The following is a 21132-nucleotide window of genomic DNA, read 5'->3' on the forward strand; positions in this document are numbered from 1 at the left end:
ACTCGAACCCAGAATCCTTAGACCACTGAGACAGAGCCTGGACTCGAACCCAGAATCCTTAGACCACTGAGACAGAGCCTGGACTCGAACCCAGAATCCTTAGACCACTGAGACAGAGCCTGGACTCGAACCCAGAATCCTTAGACCACTGAGACAGAGCCTGGACTCGAACCCAGAATCCTTAGACCACTGAGACAGAGCCTGGACTCGAACCCAGAATCCTTAGACCACTGAGCCACCTTTCGCTATTGATATTTTACTGCTGCTCTTTAACTAGTTGTTACTTTTATTTCATATTTTTTTAACTGCATTGTAAGTAAGCATTTCACTGTAAGGTTACCTGTTGTATTCGGCACATGTGACTATTAGAATTTTATGTGCAGATGAATCATTGAATGCTCATGAATTGCACTTTTCTACTGTAATGTCTGTATATGTCCTTTTGTCTATCTTCCAGTGTGTTATGTATGCAAAGAGCAGCAACCAACATCTTTAACATTATCTTTAACAGGTACCGTGCTGTCCCGCTCTAATTCACCACAACCATGAACTAATATAGGATAAATCCATATGATTATTGAGCGTGACTGTTGCCAAAGACAGTACAGTATGAAGATAGAAATCCCAGCTCACGCTTGTAGGCGACGTCGGATAGCTAAACTCATGCGCATTAACACGTTTTCGGGGCTAACTCAACTCGCGCCGAACTGCGCATGTGCCAACCGTCATCTCTAATAAGGCGCTCCTTCGATTTAAAGTTGTTTTTGACGAGCATTTTAAAAAGGTATCCGTTTATTTTCACGAGGTTGGAGTAGTAAAATGTTCAACTACTAAAGACATTGGCTGGTTGTGCCTTTAGATTTCGAGAAAACGTACATCTAAAGAATAATTGCTCACTTCTCAAACTCCGTTCTGATCTGCTTCGAAAGCGTTCCCGGAAGTCTTAAGATGTTGCGCCTCTGTGTTTTTATAAACTCGGTGTCGGTGCTTTCGTTTTCCCCATCCAGGCTCTATGAAAAGACAACTGGGCGGATGCACCTGAAATCAAAACGACACTCGGTAGCTTTCTTATAGCTTTCTATATATTTATAGTCTCTTTTTTTCCAGGAAGTACGGTAAAGAGGAACCACACCCCCTTTTCCATACTGCTTTCTGATTGGGTTATTCTCATCACGTGATCCAGAAGTGAAAGGATTCTGGTTTTTCCGGAGGTAAGGAAATAAACACAACCTAATTATACTTGTGATTTTTACCTGACAAAATGTAAAAATATAAAGTTATATTGTATGACTACAACGTGTTTTAACTGCACACGGTGTCGTCCTTCCCCGGTGTCGACCTTCCCAGTTGTACTTGTGTAATGTCGGTGTATATCGTTTTGTGGAGGTGGGAACTGTCATCTTTGTTGTTGTTTTTCACTGTGAATCAGACCGACTGACTAGACAAGAATAAAACGTTTATCTAAATACATGTTCCTCCTCCTTCGGCGTTATTTGGTGCAGTTAGCTAGTTAAGAAGACATTATTAAAAGGTAACATGAGCCATTGCTTGGGTGAATATCCTGATGCGTAGTTAGGTCACACAACTTTAGCTACCTAGATACGTTACTACGGCATTTTGTCATAGTCAAATGACGTTTCTGACCATTACTATAACGTTAGACTTTGACATGTAGCTAGGACATTGTCATGGCTAGAGAGCTGTCTATATTTTGTCGTCATTGTGAACGCGTTGGGCCGGAGGGGGGTTTCCCATGGCGTCACGGTGTAATAAAGTGATCGGCGCCGGTACGTCAGTTTCACACACATTTACACTGCTTGAGATCCAGCTAATACAGTATAATGGATTATCCCTCTAGTCTAGATTTAATGCGGTGGGTTTGATTTTTCTCTAACTTCTCAGTGGATCAGCGAGGCCTCCGATTGGCTGTGACACTGCTGAGTCAGGAAGTGGATTTTACTAAACGCATCGACAGTTTTTATGCCAGTAAAAGTCGGTATTTTTAGCACGACAGCTGTGATGGAAACAGGAAGTTTTGGTAAAATTTTATGAATGCCCTTAGATAATAGTTCATCATGGTGGGATTTTTTTATGTAGGTACATTTAATTATGTGCGAAATGGCGGTTTGAGACCTCTTTATGCGCAAATATTTATAACCAATTTATAACCCGATTTATAACCCTAGGGATGATATGGTCTCTCCCACTACGATTCAGGAAACGGTGCAGTTTATCAGGCTACAGGTGAAATGAATTATATGATGAACTTCACAGGGTGGTGAAAGTCATGGTGAGGCTCTTGATGCCGTTTGACAAATCCAAATATTCTCACTTTTATCCATAATAATCTCATCATGTAGACAGTGTACCCGCACTGGTGGCTAGAACACACACACCTGCCAAAACCAGACTAGGCACATTTACCCCCCACTAACCCTACCCACCCCTCCCCTAACTGCAGTAAACTTCTACAGATGATAAATTCAAGGTTGTTGTTGTTTGTTGCTAAGAGTATTATTGATTGATTGACCATGACTTTTTAAATCAGCCAGTAGTGCGGTTTGCAGAGTGAACTCCAGGTAAATGCTGTGGTTCTTTAGCCGTTCCTGAACCTGCAACTACAGTTGATTTATTTATCAGCAACACGACAGTTTGGTGGGAAAGTGCACATATCTGGGACCTCTGGCCCTAGTGCACATACAGTGCCTTGCGAAAGTATTCGGCCTCCTTGAACTTTGCGACCTTTTGCCACATTTCAGGCTTCAAACATAAAGATATAAAACTGTATTTTTTTGTGAAGAATCAACAACAAGTGGGACACAATCATGAAGTGGAACGACTTTTTTAACAAATCAAAAACTGAAAAATTGGGCGTGCAAAATTATTCAGCCCCTTTACTTTCAGTGCAGCAAACTCTCTCCAGAAGTTCAGTGAGGATCTCTGAATGATCCAATGTTGACCTAAATGACTAATGATGATAAATACAATCCAACTGTGTGTAATCAAGTCTCCGTATAAATGCACCTGCACTGTGATAGTCTCAGAGGTCCGTCAGGCACGCCCAATTTTTCAGTTTTTGATTTGTTAAAGTCGTTCCACTTCATGATTGTGTCCCACTTGTTGTTGATTCTTCACAAAAAAATACAGTTTTATATCTTTATGTTTGAAGCCTGAAATGTGGCAAAAGGTTGCAAAGTTCAAGGGGGCCGAATACTTTCGCAAGGCACTGTATTTTCTTTATTTCTTTATTTATTTTTATTTTTATTTCACCTTTATTTAACCAGGTAGGCAAGTTGAGAACACCTTTATTTAACCAGGTAGGCAAGTTGAGAACACCTTTATTTTACCAGGTAGGCAAGTTGAGAACAAGTTCTCATTTACAATTGCGACCTGGCCAAGATAAAGCAAAGCAGTTTGACACATACAACGACACAGAGTTACACATGGAGTAAAACAAACATACAGTCAATAATACAGTATAAACAAGTCTATATACGATGTGAGCAAATGAGGTGAGATAAGGGAGGTAAAGGCAAAAAAGGCCATGGTGGCAAAGTAAATACAATATAGCAAGTAAAACACTGGAATGGTAGATTTGCAATGGGAGAATGTGCAAAGTAGAAATAAAAATAATGGGGTGCAAAGGAGCAAAATAAATAAATAAATAAAATAGAGTAGGGAAAGAGGTAGTTGTTTGGGCTAAATTATAGGTGGGCTATGTACAGGTGCAGTAATCTGTGAGCTGCTCTGACAGTTGGTGCTTAAAGCTAGTGAGGGAGATAAGTGTTTCCAGTTTCAGAGATTTTTGTAGTTCGTTCCAGTCATTGGCAGCAGAGAACTGGAAGGAGAGGCGGCCAAAGAAATAATTGGTTTTGGGGGTGACTAGAGAGATATACCTGCTGGAGCGTGTGCTACAGGTGGGAGATGCAATGGTGACCAGCGAGCTGAGATAAGGGGGGACTTTACCTAGCAGGGTCTTGTAGATGACATGGAGCCAGTGGATTTGGCGACGAGTATGAAGCGAGGGCCAGCCAACGAGAGCGTACAGGTCGCAATGGTGGGTAGTATATGGGGCTTTGGTGACAAAACGGATTGCACTGTGATAGACTGCATCCAATTTGTTGAGTAGGGTATTGGAGGCTATTTTGTAAATGACATCGCCAAAGTCGACGATTGGTAGGATGGTCAGTTTTACAAGGGTATGTATGGCAGCATGAGTGAAGGATGCTTTGTTGCGAAATAGGAAGCCAATTCTAGATTTAACTTTGGATTGGAGATGTTTGATATGGGTCTGGAAGGAGAGTTTACAGTCTAACCAGACACCTAAGTATTTGTAGTTGTCCACGTATTCTAAGTCAGAGCCGTCCAGAGTAGTAATGTTGGACAGGCGGGCAGGTACATGTAGCGATCGGTTGAAGAGCATGCATTTAGTTTTACTTGTATTTAAGAGCAATTGGAGGCCACGGAAGGAGAGTTGTATGGCATTGAAGCTTGCCTGGAGGGTTGTTAACACAGTGTCCAAAGAAGGGCCAGAAGTATACAGAATGGTGTCGTCTGCGTAGAGGTGGATCAGAGACTCACCAGCAGCAAGAGCGACCTCATTGATGTATGCAGAGAAGAGAGTCGGTCCAAGAATTGAACCCTGTGGCACCCCCATAGAGACTGCCAGAGGTCCGGACAGCAGACCCTCCGATTTGACACACTGAACTCTATCAGAGAAGTAGTTGGTGAACCAGGCGAGGCAATCATTTGAGAAACCAAGGCTGTTGAGTCTGCCGATGAGGATGTGGTGATTGACAGAGTCGAAAGCCTTGGCCAGATCAATGAGTACGGCTGCACAGTAATGTTTCTTATCGATGGCGGTTAAGATATCATTTAGGACCTTGAGCGTGGCTGAGGTGCACCCATGACCAGCTCTGAAACCAGATTGCATAGCAGAGAAGGTATGGTGAGATTCTAAATGGTCGGTAATCTGTTTGTTGACTTGGCTTTCGAAGACCTTAGAAAGGCATGGTAGGATAGATATAGGTCTGTAGCAGTTTGGGTCTAGGGTGTCTCCCCCTTTGAAGAGGGGGATGACCGCAGCTGCTTTCCAATCTTTGGGAATCTCAGACGTCACGAAAGAGAGGTTGAACAGGCTAGTAATAGGGGTGGCAACAATTTTGGCAGATAATTTTAGAAAGAAAGGGTCCAGATTGTCTAGCCCGGCTGATTTGTAGGGGTCCAGATTTTGCAGCTCATTCAGAACATCAGCTGAGCAGATTTGGGAGAAGGAGAAATGGGGAAGGCTTGGGTGAGTTGTTGTGGGGGGTGCAGTGCTGTTGACCGGGGTAGGAGTAGCCAGGTGGAAAGCATGGCCAGCCGTAGAAAAATGCTTATTGAAATTCTCAATTATGGTGGATTTATCAGTGGTGACAGTGTTTCCTATCTTCAGTGCAGTGGGCAGCTGGGAGGAGGTGTTCTTATTCTCCATGGACTTTACAGTGTCCCAGAACTTTTTTGAGTTAGTGTTGCAGGAAGCAAATTTCTGCTTGAAAAAGCTAGCCTTGGCTTTTCTAACTGCCTGTGTATAATGGTTTCTAGCTTCCCTGAACAGCTGCATATCACGGGGGCTGTTCGATGCTAATGCAGAACGCCATAGGATGTTTTTGTGTTGGTTAAGGGCAGTCAGGTCTGGGGAGAACCAAGGGCTATATCTGTTCCTGGTTCTAAATTTCTTGAATGGGGCATGCTTATTTAAGATGGTTAGGAAGGCATTAAAAAAAAATATCCAGGCATCCTCTACTGACGGGATGAGATCAATATCCTTCCAGGATACCCCGGCTAGGTCGATTAGAAAGGCCTGTTCGCTGAAGTGTTTCAGGGAGCGTTTTACAGTGATGAGTGGAGGTCGTTTGACCGCTGACCCATTACGGATGCAGGCAATGAGGCAGTGATCGCTGAGATCTTGGTTGAAAACAGCAGAGGTGTATTTAGAGGGCAAGTTGGTTAGGATGATATTTATGAGGGTGCCCATGTTTAAGGCTTTGGGGAGGTACCTGGTAGGTTCATTGATAATTTGTGTGAGGTTGAGGGCATCAAGTTTAGATTGTAGGATGGCTGGGGTGTTAAGCATGTTCCAGTTTAGGTCGCCTAGCAGCACAAGCTCTGAAGATAGATGGGGGGCAATCAGTTCACATATGGTGTCCAGAGCACAGCTGGGGGCAGAGGGTGGTCTATAGCAGGCGGCAACGGTGAGAGACTTGTTTTTAGAAAGGTGGATTTTTAAAAGTAGAAGTTCAAATTGTTTGGGTACAGACCTGGATAGTAGGACAGAACTCTGCAGGCTATCTTTGCAGTAGATTGCAACACCGCCCCCTTTGGCAGTTCTATCTTGTCTGAAAATGTTGTAGTTTGGAATTAAAATGTCTGAATTTTTGGTGGTCTTCCTAAGCCAGGATTCAGACACAGCTAGAACATCCGGGTTGGCAGAGTGTGCTAAAGCAGTGAATAGAACAAACTTAGGGAGGAGGTTTCTAATGTTAACATGCATGAAACCAAGGCTATTACGGTTACAGAAGTCGTCAAAAGAGAGCGCCTGGGGAATAGGAGTGGAGCTAGGCACTGCAGGGCCTGGATTCACCTCTACATCGCCAGAGGAACAGAGTAGGAGTAGAATAAGGGTGCGGCTAAAAGCAATAAGAATTGATCGTTTAGAACGTCTGGAACAGAGAGTAAAAGGAGGTTTCTGGGGGCGATAAAATAGCATCAAGGTATAATGTACAGACAAAGGTAAGGTAGGATGTGAATACAGTGGAGGTAAACCTAGGTATTGAGTGATGAAGAGAGAGATATTGTCTCTAGAAACATCATTGAAACCAGGAGATGTCATTGCATGTGTGGGTGGTGGAACTAATAGGTTGGATAAGGTATAATGAGCAGGACTAGAGGCTCTACAGTGAAATAAGCAAATAAACACTAACCAGAACAGCAATGGACAAGGCATATTGACATTAAGGAGAGGCATGCTCAGTCGAGTGATCAAAAGGGTCCAGTGAGTGGAGAGGTTGGTTGGGGGTCACGGCGATTTAGACAGCTAATTCGGTAGCAAGCTAGCATAGGAGCAAGCTAGCATAGAATGGAGGTCTGTTATTAGCCAACTCTTGCGTTCCGTCAGTAGATTAGTGGGTTTCCGTGTGGTAGAGGGGATTAATCCAAATCACACAACAACAACAAAAATAAAAACAATAGATATAGTTATAGAGGCCCAAGAAGAAAAATAAATGAATAAATAAAAATAAAATAAAATAAAAATAGTCCGATTGTCTATTCAGATAGCAGCCGATAAGATAGCCAACGGCTAGCAGGCCGCAGATGGGCGCCCAGGCAAAACGGGTCCGGATAGGTGACTGCAGCCCAGGAGTGATTGATGGAACTCTTCAGCTGGCTAGCTCCGGAACAATTGATATTAGCTCCGGAATCGACGAAAGCCGATAGTCACACGGATAGCAGCTAGCTAGCTGTGAGATCCAGGTATGGATGTCCAGAGCCAGCGGCTGAAATCCGGTATGTTCCGTTCCGAGCCGCGCTGCGCTGCACCGCGCCGTACAAAACTGGCGATAGATTCTCGAGCCAAAGGACAGCCGATGATCACAAACCGTGGTTAGCTGAGTACTAACGATTAGCCAGTAAATAAGCTAACTAGCTTCTGAACCAGCTTCAGAGTAGCTTCTGGACCAGCTTCTGGCTAGCTCCTGGCTAGCTTCTGGCTAATTTCTGGCTAGCCTCTCGGAGGATCACAGATCTGAGGTAAATAATACTTTTTTATATAAATATAAATTGGTGAAGCGGATTGCAGGAGAGTGTTCTGAACATGAGTTTTTGGAAAATTAAAAATGTATGTGAAAAAAAAGTTGTAAATATATTTATATACACGACAGGACGAGGACAAAAATACGTCTGAACTGCTATGCCATCTTGGGATGAAGTTTTGCAGAATTCAGAATATGCACTTTAAAATCTGCCAACAATTTCGATTGGAAACCTAGCTAGTGAAATATCTATTCAATATTTACCAGAAATTATTGATATTTGAAGTACACAGAATGCGTGTTATTATGACCATAGCTACAACAGTCATGATACTAATTGACAGTTACTGTTTCAGGGGTAGCTATAACCTAATGTTGCTCTCTTTATCTACTATATGAGTGACCCAGGACCACTGTTAGCTCTGGTCCTGGGCGTTAGTGCGGCTAGCTAACGTTGAGCCTTCAGGAAGAAGCCTCACTAACACCCTGGACCAGAGCTAGTTGTTCAATATGTCATTCCCCTTAGTGTGCTGTCTGAATGTGTTGGTTTGTTCTCCACTACAGGTGAACCTGAAGCCATCATCATGCAGAGCACAGCCAACTACCTGTGGCTCATCTCAGACCTGCTGGGCCAGGGAGCTACAGCTAACGTCTACCGTGGCAGACACAAGGTACAGGGCTAACACTAGCATCTACCGTGGCAGACACAAGGTACAGGGCTAACACTAACATCTACCGTAGCAGACACAAGGTACAGGGCTAACACTAGCATCTACCGTGGCAGACACAAGGTACAGGGCTAACACTAGCATCTACCGTGGCAGACACAAGGTACAGGGCTAACATCTACCGTGGCAGACACAAGGTACAGGGCTAACACTAACATCTACCGTGGCAGACGCAAGGTACAGGGCTAACACACTAACATCTACCGTGGCAGACACAAGGTACAGGGCTAACACACTAACATCTACCGTGGCAGACACAAGGTACAGGGCTAACATCTACCATGGCAGACACAAGGTACAGGGCTAACATCTACCGTGGCAGACACAAGGTACAGGGCTAACACTAACATCTACCGTGGCAGACACAAGGTACAGGGCTAACACTAACATCTACCATGGCAGACACAAGGTACAGGGCTAACATCTACCATGGCAGACACAAGGTACAGGGCTAACACTAACATCTACCATGGCAGACACAAGGTACAGGGCTAACACTAGCATCTACCGTGGCAGACACAAGGTACAGGGCTAACATCTACCGTGGCAGACACAAGGTACAGGGCTAACACTAACATCTACCATGGCAGACACAAGGTACAGGGCTAACACACTAACATCTACCGTGGCAGACGCAAGGTACAGGGCTAACACACTAACATCTACCGTGGCAGACACAAGGTACAGGGCTAACACACTAACATCTACCGTGGCAGACACAAGGTACAGGGCTAACACTAACATCTACCGTGGCAGACACAAGGTACAGGGCTAACACACTAACATCTACCGTGGCAGACACAAGGTACAGGGCTAACACACTAACATCTACCGTGGCAGACACAAGGTACAGGGCTAACACACTAACATCTACCGTGGCAGACACAAGGTACAGGGCTAACACACTAACATCTACCATGGCAGACACAAGGTACAGGGCTAACACACTAACATCTACCGTGGCAGACACAAGGTACAGGGCTAACACTAACATCTACCGTGGCAGACGCAAGGTACAGGGCTAACACACTAACATCTACCGTGGCAGACACAAGGTACAGGGCTAACACACTAACATCTACCGTGGCAGACACAAGGTACAGGGCTAACACACTAACATCTACTGTGGCAGACACAAGGTACAGGGCTAACATCTACCGTGGCAGACACAAGGTACAGGGCTAACATCTACCATGGCAGACACAAGGTACAGGGCTAACATCTACCGTGGCAGACACAAGGTACAGGGCTAACATCTACTGTGGCAGACACAAGGTACAGGGCTAACATCTACTGTGGCAGACACAAGGTACAGGGCTAACACACTAACATCTACCGTGGCAGACGCAAGGTACAGGGCTAACACACTAACATCTACCGTGGCAGACACAAGGTACAGGGCTAACACACTAACATCTACCGTGGCAGACACAAGGTACAGGGCTAACACTAACATCTACCGTGGCAGACGCAAGGTACAGGGCTAACACACTAACATCTACCGTGGCAGACACAAGGTACAGGGCTAACACACTAACATCTACCGTGGCAGACACAAGGTACAGGGCTAACACACTAACATCTACCGTGGCAGACACAAGGTACAGGGCTAACACACTAACATCTACCGTGGCAGACACAAGGTACAGGGCTAACACACTAACATCTACCGTGGCAGACACAAGGTACAGGGCTAACACACTAACATCTACCGTGGCAGACACAAGGTACAGGGCTAACACTAACATCTACCGTGGCAGACGCAAGGTACAGGGCTAACACACTAACATCTACCGTGGCAGACAAGGTACAGGGCTAACATCTACCGTGGCAGACAAGGTACAGGGCTAACACTAACATCTACCGTGGCAGACGCAAGGTACAGGGCTAACACTAACATCTACCGTGGCAGACACAAGGTACAGGGCTAACACTAACATCTACCGTGGCAGACACAAGGTACAGGGCTAACACTAACATCTACCGTGGCAGACACAAGGTACAGGGCTAACATCTACCGTGGCAGACACAAGGTACAGGGCTAACATCTACCGTGGCAGACACAAGGTACAGGGCTAACACTAACATCTACCGTGGCAGACACAAGGTACAGGGCTAACACTAACATCTACCGTGGCAGACACAAGGTACAGGGCTAACACTAACATCTACCGTGGCAGACACAAGGTACAGGGCTAACACTAACATCTACCGTGGCAGACACAAGGTACAGGGCTAACACACTAACATCTACCGTGGCAGACACAAGGTACAGGGCTAACACACTAACATCTACCGTGGCAGACACAAGGTACAGGGCTAACACACTAACATCTACCGTGGCAGACGCAAGGTACAGGGCTAACACACTAACATCTACCGTGGCAGACACAAGGTACAGGGCTAACACTAACATCTACCGTGGCAGACACAAGGTACAGGGCTAACACACTAACATCTACCGTGGCAGACACAAGGTACAGGGCTAACACTAACATCTACCGTGGCAGACGCAAGGTACAGGGCTAACATCTACCGTGGCAGACACAAGGTACAGGGCTAACATCTACCGTAGCAGACAAGGTACAGGGCTAACACACTAACATCTACCGTGGCAGACGCAAGGTACAGGGCTAACATCTACCGTAGCAGACAAGGTACAGGGCTAACATCTACCGTAGCAGACAAGGTACAGGGCTAACATCTACCGTGGCAGACACAAGGTACAGGGCTAACATCTACCGTGGCAGACACAAGGTACAGGGCTGGTCAGAGAATTTTCCAATCTGTTTAAAGGCACAGTCAACTTAGTGTATGTAAACTTCTGACCCACTGGAATTGTAATACAGTGAATTATAAGTGAAATGATCTGTCTGTAAGCAATTTTTGGAAAAATGACTTGTGTCATGCACAAAGTAGATGTCCTAACCCACTTGCCAAAACTATAGTTTGTTAACAAGAAATGTGTGGAGTGTTTGAAAAACTAGTTTTAATGACTCCAACCTAAGTGTATGTAAACTTCCGACTTCAACTGTATCTATGGGCAGCACTGAGGGAGGGGGGGACTGTAACTGGGGGGTGGGGGGAACGGTAACGAGTGCGGGGGGCACTGTTACTGAGGGGAGGGTGGGGACTGTAACTGGGGGGGACTGTAACTGAGGGGGACATCTTGGCAGTCTCTCCACCAAGCATCTTGGCAGTCTCTCACCTGCGTGGATGCAAGAGCAGAAGTGTAGTGTTGTTTTAGTTGTTGACATGTTGGCCTAACAGGAAGTCTAATATAGTACTGTTGTTCACTGTCTGTTGTCTCACTAACTCGCCATTTTGAGACGTTTCACCGACTGTTCATGTCACAGAGGGTTATGGTTGTCTGCTCAGCCATATCAGTCTAAGCTAGCGTGCTAACCCTTCTGTCTCCACAGGGGCTTTCCCTTCTGTCTCCACAGGGGCTTTCCCAGGTCTCTCTAGACTAGAGGGAGGATGCCAACACATATTAGGATGGGTCTGGACATGTCTTTGTGTTTGGTTCTGTCTGTTTGATTCTGACAGAATTAACATCTATGGCACTTAATGGACTGTCTCACTAGGGCTGTGTCCCAGATGGTCTGTCTCACTAGGGCTGTGTCCCAGCTGGACTGTCTCACTAGGGCTGTGTCCCTGATGGGACCTGATGGACTGTCTCACTAGGGCTGTGTCCCTGATGGACTGTCTCACTAGGGCTGTGTCCCTGATGGACTGTCTCACTAGGGCTGTGTCCCTGATGGACTGTCTCACTAGGGCTGTGTCCCTGATGGACTGTCTCACCTGGGCTGTGTCCCTGATGGACTGTCTCACTAGGGCTGTGTTCCTGATGGGACCTGATGGACTGTCTCACTAGGGCTGTGTCCCTGATGGGACCTGATGGACTGTCTCACTAGGGCTGTGTCCCTGATGGACTGTCTCACTAGGGCTGTGTCCCTGATGGACTGTCTCAGTAGGGCTGTGTCCCTGATGGGACCTGATGGACTGTCTCACTAGGGCTGTGTCCCTGATGGACTGTCTCACTAGGGCTGTGTCCCTGATGGACTGTCTCACTAGGGCTGTGTCCCTGATGGACTGTCTCACTAGGGCTGTGTCCCTGATGGACTGTCTCACTAGGGCTGTGTCCCTGATGGGACCTAATGAACTGTCTCACTAGGGCTGTGTCCCTGATGGACTGTCTCACTAGGGCTGTGTCCCTGATGGACTGTCTCACTAGGGCTGTGTCCCTGATGGGACCTGATGGACTGTCTCACTAGGGCTGTGTCCCTGATGGACTGTCTCACTAGGGCTGTGTCCCTGATGGACTGTCTCACTAGGACTGTGTCCCTGATGGGACCTGATGAACTGTCTCACTAGGGCTGTGTCCTTGATGGACTGTCTCACTAGGGCTGTGTCCCTGATGGACAGTCTCACTAGGGCTGTGTCCCTGATGGGACCTGATGGACTGTCTCACTAGGGCTGTGTCCCTGATGGACTGTCTCACTAGGGCTGTGTCCCTGATGGACTGTCTCACTAGGGCTGTGTCCCTGATAGACTGTCTCACTAGGGCTGTGTCTCATTTGGAATGAGATGATGGCTGAACATGTGTCCACATACTTTTGGTCATGTAGTGTAGATTTCACTACTCAGTGCACGCAGGCAATTAGTGGTTTGCTATTTAAGGTTTAATAATGTTTTGTTCTCTAACATCAGAAAACAGGGGACCTGTATATCGTCTTCTACCTAAAGTTTAAACACATAATATTTTTCTGTTAAAGATAATGGTGGACCTGAGTTCTGTAACACCAGAAAACACACCTGTATATAACACTATGTGTTCTGTAACACCTGAAAACACACCTGTATATAACACTATGTGTTCTGTAACACCTGAAAACACACCTGTATATAACACTATGTGTTCTGTAACACCTGAAAACACACCTGTATATAACACTATGTGTTCTGTAACACACCTGTATATAACACTATGTGTTCTGTAACACACCTGTATATAACACTGTGTGTTCTGTAACACCTGAAAACACACCTGTATATAACACTATGTGTTCTGTAACACCTGAAAACACACCTGTATATAACACTATGTGTTCTGTAACACACCTGTATATAACACTATGTGTTCTGTAACACCAGAAAACACACCTGTATATAACACAATGTGTTCTGTAACACACCTGTATATAACACTGTGTTCTGTAACACCAGAAAACACACCTGTATATAACACTATGTGTTCTGTAACACCTGAAAACACACCTGTATATAACACTATGTGTTCTGTAACACCTGAAAACACACCTGTATATAACACTATGTGTTCTGTAACACACCTGTATATAACACTATGTGTTCTGTAACACCAGAAAACACACCTGTATATAACACAATGTGTTCTGTAACACACCTGTATATAACACTATGTGTTCTGTAACACCTGAAAACACACCTGTATATAACACTTTGTTCTGTAACACCAGAAAACACACCTGTATATAACACAATGTGTTCTGTAACACACCTGTATATAACACAATGTGTTCTGTAACACACCTGTATATAACACTATGTGTTCTGTAACACCTGAAAACACACCTGTATATAACACTGTGTTCTGTAACACCAGAAAACACACCTGTATATAACACTATGTGTTCTGTAACACCTGAAAACACACCTGTATATAACACTGTGTTCTGTAACACCAGAAAACACACCTGTATATAACACTGTGTTCTGTAACACCAGAAAACACACCTGTATATAACACTGTGTTCTGTAACACCTGAAAACACACCTGTATATAACACTATGTGTTCTGTAACACCTGAAAACACACCTGTATATAACACTGTGTTCTGTAACACCTGAAAACACACCTGTATATAACACTGTGTTCTGTAACACCTGAAAACACACCTGTATATAACACTGTGTTCTGTAACACCAGAAAACACACCTGTATATAACACTGTGTTCTGTAACACCTGAAAACACACCTGTATATAACACTGTGTTCTGTAACACACCTGTATATAACACTGTGTTCTGTAACACCTGAAAACACACCTGTATATAACACTGTGTTCTGTAACACCTGAAAACACACCTGTATATAACACTGTGTTCTGTAACACCTGAAAACACACCTGTATATAACACTGTGTTCTGTAACACCAGAAAACACACCTGTATATAACACTGTGTTCTGTAACACCTGAAAACACACCTGTATATAACACTGTGTTCTGTAACACCTGAAAACACACCTGTATATAACACTGTGTTCTGTAACACCAGAAAACACACCTGTATATAACACTGTGTTCTGTAACACCTGAAAACACACCTGTATATAACACTGTGTTCTGTAACACCTGAAAACACACCTGTATATAACACTATGTGTTCTGTAACACCTGAAAACACACCTGTATATAACACTGTGTTCTGTAACACCTGAAAACACACCTGTATATAACACTGTGTTCTGTAACACCAGAAAACACACCTGTATATAACACTGTGTTCTGTAACACCTGAAAACACACCTGTATATAACACTGTGTTCTGTAACACCTGAAAACACACCTGTATATAACACTATGTGTTCTGTAACACACCTGTATATAACACTATGTGTTCTGTAACACCTGAAAACACACCTGTATATAACACTATGTGTTCTGTAACACACCTGTATATAACACAATGTGTTCTGTAACACACCTGTATATAACACTATGTGTTCTGTAACACCTGAAAACACACCTGTATATAACACTGTGTTCTGTAACACCTGAAAACACACCTGTATATAACACTGTGTTCTGTAACACACCTGTATATAACACTGTGTTCTGTAACACACCTGTATATAACACTATGTGTTCTGTAACACACCTGTATATAACACTATGTGTTCTGTAACACCTGAAAACACACCTGTATATAACACTATGTGTTCTGTAACACACCTGTATATAACACAATGTGTTCTGTAACACACCTGTATATAACACTATGTGTTCTGTAACACCAGAAAACACACCTGTATATAACACTATGTGTTCTGTAACACCTGAAAACACACCTGTATATAACACTATGTGTTCTGTAACACCAGAAAACACACCTGTATATAACACTATGTGTTCTGTAACACCTGAAAACACACCTGTATATAACACTATGTGTTCTGTAACACACCTGTATATAACACAATGTGTTCTGTAACACACCTGTATATAACACTATGTGTTCTGTAACACCAGAAAACACACCTGTATATAACACTATGTGTTCTGTAACACCTGAAAACACACCTGTATATAACACTGTGTTCTGTAACACCTGAAAACACACCTGTATATAACACTGTGTTCTGTAACACACCTGTATATAACACTATGTGTTCTGTAACACACCTGTATATAACACTATGTGTTCTGTAACACACCTGTATATAACACTATGTGTTCTGTAACACACCTGTATATAACACTGTGTTCTGTAACACACCTGTATATAACACTATGTGTTCTGTAACACCTGAAAACACACCTGTATATAACACTGTGTGTTCTGTAACACCTGAAAACACACCTGTATATAACACTATGTGTTCTGTAACACCAGAAAACACACCTGTATATAACACTTTGTGTTCTGTAACACACCTGTATATAACACTATGTGTTCTGTAACACACCTGTATATAACACTATGTGTTCTGTAACACACCTGTATATAACACTATGTGTTCTGTAACACACCTGTATATAACACAATGTGTTCTGTAACACACCTGTATATAACACTATGTGTTCTGTAACACCTGAAAACACACCTGTATATAACACTGTGTTCTGTAACACCAGAAAACACACCTGTATATAACACTGTGTTCTGTAACACCTGAAAACACACCTGTATATAACACTGTGTTCTGTAACACCAGAAAACGGGGGACCTATATGCGGTGAAGGTGTTCAACAACCTCAGTTTCCTGCGACCACTCGACGTCCAAATGAGAGAGTTTGAGGTCCTGAAGAAACTCAACCATAAGAACATCGTCAAGCTGTTCGCTGTGGAGGAGGAGGTCAGTTATATACCCTGTAATTTATAGAATAACACTACCTAGTGGAGGTATCTCTGTCACTATATACTATCTGTAGAATAACACTACCTAGAGGAGGTATCTCAGTATATACTGACAATCTGTAGAATAACACTACCTAGTGGAGGTATCTCTATCTGTAGAATAACACTACCTAGTGGAGGTATCTCTATCAGTATATACTATCTGTAGAATAACACTACCTAGAGGAGGTCAGTTATATACCCTGTAATTTATAGAATAACACTACCTAGAGGAGGTCAGTTATATACCCTGTAATTTATAGAATAACACTACCTCGAGGAGGTCAGTTATATACCCTGTAATTTATAGAATAACACTACCTAGAGGAGGTATCTCTATCAGTATATACTATCTGTAGAATAACACTACCTAGAGGAGGTCAGTTATATACCCTGTAATTTATAGAATAACACTACCTAGAGGAGGTACCTCTATCAGTATATACTATCTGTAGAATAACACTACCTAGTGGAGGTATCTCTATCAGTATATACTATCTGTAGAATAACACTACCTAGAGGAGGTATCTCTATCTGTAGAATAACACTACCTAGTGGAGGTATCTCTATCAGTATATACTATCTGTAGAATAACACTACCTAGTGGAGGTATCTCTATCAGTATATACTATCTGTAGAATAACACTACCTAGTGGAGGTTTCTCTATCAGTAGAATAACACTACCTAGTGGAGGTATCTCTATCAGTAGAATAACACTACCTAGTGGAGGTATCTCTGTCTATAGAATAACACTACCTAGTGGAGGTATCTCTATCAGTATATACTATCTGTAGAATAACACCACCTAGTGGAGGTTTCTCTATCAGTATATACTATCAGTAGAATAACACTACCTAGTGGAGGTATCTCTATCAGTAGAATAACACTACCTAGTGGAGGTATCTCTATCAGTAGAATAACACCCCCTAGTGGAGGTATCTCTATCAGTATATACTATCTGTAGAATAACACTACCTAGTGGAGGTATCTCTATCAGTATATACTATCTGTAGAATAACACTACCTAGTGGAGGTATCTCTATCTGTAGAATAACACTACCTAGAGGAGGTACCTCTATCAGTATATACTATCAGTATATACTATCTGTAGAATAACACTACCTAGAGGAGGTCAGTTATATACCCTGTAATTTATAGAATAACACTACCTAGAGGAGGTACCTCTATCAGTATATACTATCAGTATATACTATCTGTAGAATAACACTACCTAGTGGAGGTATCTCTATCAGTATATACTATCTGTAGAATAACACTACCTAGTGGAGGTATCTCTATCTGTAGAATAACACTACCTAGAGGAGGTACCTCTATCAGTATATACTATCAGTATATACTATCTGTAGAATAACACTACCTAGTGGAGGTATCTCTATCAGTATATACTATCTGTAGAATAACACTACCTAGTGGAGGTATCTCTATCAGTATATACTATCTGTAGAATAACACTACCTAGTGGAGGTATCTCTATCAGTATATACTATCTGTAGAATAACACTACCTAGTGGAGGTATCTCTATCAGTATATACTATCTGTAGAATAACACTACCTAGTGGAGGTATCTCTATCAGTATATACTATCTGTAGAATAACACTACCTAGTGGAGGTATCTCTATCAGTATATACTATCTGTAGAATAACACTACCTAGTGGAGGTATCTCTATCAGTATATACTATCTGTAGAATAACACTACCTAGTGGAGGTATCTCTATCAGTATATACTATCTGTAGAATAACACTACCTAGTGGAGGTATCTCTATCAGTATATACTATCTGTAGAATAACACTACCTAGTGGAGGTATCTCTATCAGTATATACTATCTGTAGAATAACACTACCTAGTGGAGGTTTCTCTATCAGTATATACTATCTGTAGAATAACACCACCTAGTGGAGGTATCTCTATCTGTAGAATAACACCACCTAGTGGAGGTATCTCTATCAGTATATACTATCTGTAGAATAACACTACCTAGTGGAGGTATCTCTATCAGTATATACTATCTGTAGAATAACACTACCTAGTGGAGGTATCTCTATCAGTATATACTATCTGTAGAATAACACTACCTAGTGGAGGTATCTCTATCTGTAGAATAACACCACCTAGTGGAGGTATCTCTATCAGTATATACTATCTGTAGAATAACACCACCTAGTGGAGGTATCTCTATCTGTAGAATAACACTACCTAGTGGAGGTATCTCTATCTGTAGAATAACACTACCTAGTGGAGGTATCTCTATCAGTATATACTATCTGTAGAATAACACCACCTAGTGGAGGTATCTCTATCTGTAGAATAACACTACCTAGTGGAGGTATCTCTATCTGTAGAATAACACTACCTAGTGGAGGTATCTCTATCAGTATATACTATCTGTAGAATAACACTACCTAGAGGAGGTATCTCTATCAGTATATACTATCTGTAGAATAACACTACCTAGTGGAGGTATCTCTATCACTATATACTATCTGTAGAATAACACTACCTAGAGGAGGTATCTCTATCGGTATCTCTATCTGTAAAATAACACTACCTAGAGGAGGTATCTCTATCAGTATATACTATCTGTAGAATAACACTACCTAGAGGAGGTTTCTCTATCTGTAGAATAACACTACCTAGTGGAGGTTTCTCTATCAGTAGAATAACACCACCTAGTGGAGGTATCTCTATCTGTAGAATAACACTACCTAGTGGAGGTATCTCTATCAGTATATACTATCTGTAGAATAACACTACCTAGAGGAGGTATCTCTATCAGTATATACTATCTGTAGAATAACACTACCTAGTGGAGGTATCTCTGTCAGTATATACTATCTGTAGAATAACACTACCTAGTGGAGGTATCTCTATCTGTAGAATAACACTACCTAGAGGAGGTATCTCTATCGGTATATACTATCTGTAGAATAACACTATCTAGTGGCGGTATCTCTATCAGTATATACTATCTGTAGAATAACACTACCTAGAGGAGGTATCTCTATCGGTATATACTATCTGTAGAATAACACCACCTAGTGGAGGTATCTCTATCAGTAGAATAACACCACCTAGTGGAGGTATCTCTATCGGTATATACTATCTGTAGAATAACACCACCTAGTGGAGGTATCTCTATCTGTAGAATAACGCTACCTAGTGGAGGTATCTCTATCGGTATATACTATCTGTAGAATAACACTACCTACTGGAGGTATCTATATCAGTAGAATAACACCACCTAGTGGAGGTATCTCTATCTGTAGAATAACGCTACCTAGTGGAGGTATCTCTATCGGTATATACTATCTGTAGAATAACACTACCTACTGGAGGTATCTATATCAGTAGAATAACACCACCTAGTGGAGGTATCTCTATCAGTAGAATAACGCTACCTAGTGGAGGTATCTCTATCGGTATATACTATCTGTAGAATAACACTACCTACTGGAGGTATCTATATCAGTAGAATAACACCACCTAGTGGAGGTATCTCTATCTGTAGAATAACGCTACCTAGTGGAGGTATCTCTATCGGTATATACTATCTGTAGAATAACACTACCTAGTGGAGGTTTCTCTATCAGTAGAATAACACCACCTAGTGGAGGTTTCTCTATCAGTAGAATAACACCACCTAGTGGAGGTTTCTCTATCAGTAGAATAACACCACCTAGTGGAGGTTTCTCTATCAGTAGAATAACACTACCTAGTGGAGGTTTCTCTATCTGTAGAATAACACTACCTAGAGGAGGTATCTCTATCTGTAGAATAACACTACCTAGTGGAGGTATCTCTATCGGTATATACTATCTGTAGAATAACACTACCTAGAGGAGGTTTCTCTATCTGTAGAATAACACTACCTAGTGGAGGTATCTCTATCTGTAGAATAACACTACCTAGAGGAGGTATCTCTATCTGTAGAATAACACTACCTAGTGGAGGTATCTCTATCAGTATATACTATCTGTAGAATAACACTACCTAGAGGAGGTATCTCTATCTGTAGAATAACACTACCTAGTGGAGGTATCTCTATCAGTATATACTATCTGTAGAATAACACTACCTAGAGGAGGTATCTCTATCTGTAGAATAACGCTACCTAGTGGAGGTATCTCTATCGGTATATACTATCTGTAGAATAACACTACCTAGAGGAGGTATCTCTATCTGTAGAATAACACTACCTAGTGGAGGTATCTCTATCTGTAGAATAACACTACCTAGAGGAGGTATCTCTATCTGTAGAATAACACTACCTAGTGGAGGTATCTCTATCAGTAGAATAACACCCCCTAGTGGAGGTATCTGTATATACTATCTGTAGAATAACACCCCCTAGTGGAGGTATCTCTGAAACAGAAAGCGGAACCGTTGATTTGACCACGTGTGTGTTTGTCTCAGTGAGGTGTCAGT

The 21132-nt window shown here is 42.6% G+C and overlaps 1 protein-coding gene across 2 annotated transcripts in view; it reads left to right on the top strand.

The window, feature by feature from the left end:
- The first annotated feature begins 1094 nt into the window (after nucleotides 1-1094).
- Nucleotides 1095-21132, top strand: part of LOC118936349 (serine/threonine-protein kinase TBK1-like) — a 59547-nt gene continuing 39509 nt past the window's right edge. Inside the window, exons 1-3 of one of the 2 annotated variants that reach the window (XM_036956767.1) lie at nucleotides 1095-1211; nucleotides 8355-8461; nucleotides 16500-16640. In XM_036956767.1, coding sequence (XP_036812662.1) covers nucleotides 8375-8461; nucleotides 16500-16640 — 228 coding nt within the window. In that variant the 5' untranslated portion in view covers nucleotides 1095-1211; nucleotides 8355-8374. Of the gene's footprint in view, nucleotides 1212-1249; nucleotides 1387-8354; nucleotides 8462-16499; nucleotides 16641-21132 lie in introns of those variants that run through there. The other variant, XM_036956768.1, reaches the window with a different exon arrangement.

This window comes from Oncorhynchus mykiss, chromosome 21, assembly GCF_013265735.2.
Source record: "Oncorhynchus mykiss isolate Arlee chromosome 21, USDA_OmykA_1.1, whole genome shotgun sequence".
NCBI classification, from domain to species: domain Eukaryota; kingdom Metazoa; phylum Chordata; class Actinopteri; order Salmoniformes; family Salmonidae; genus Oncorhynchus; species Oncorhynchus mykiss.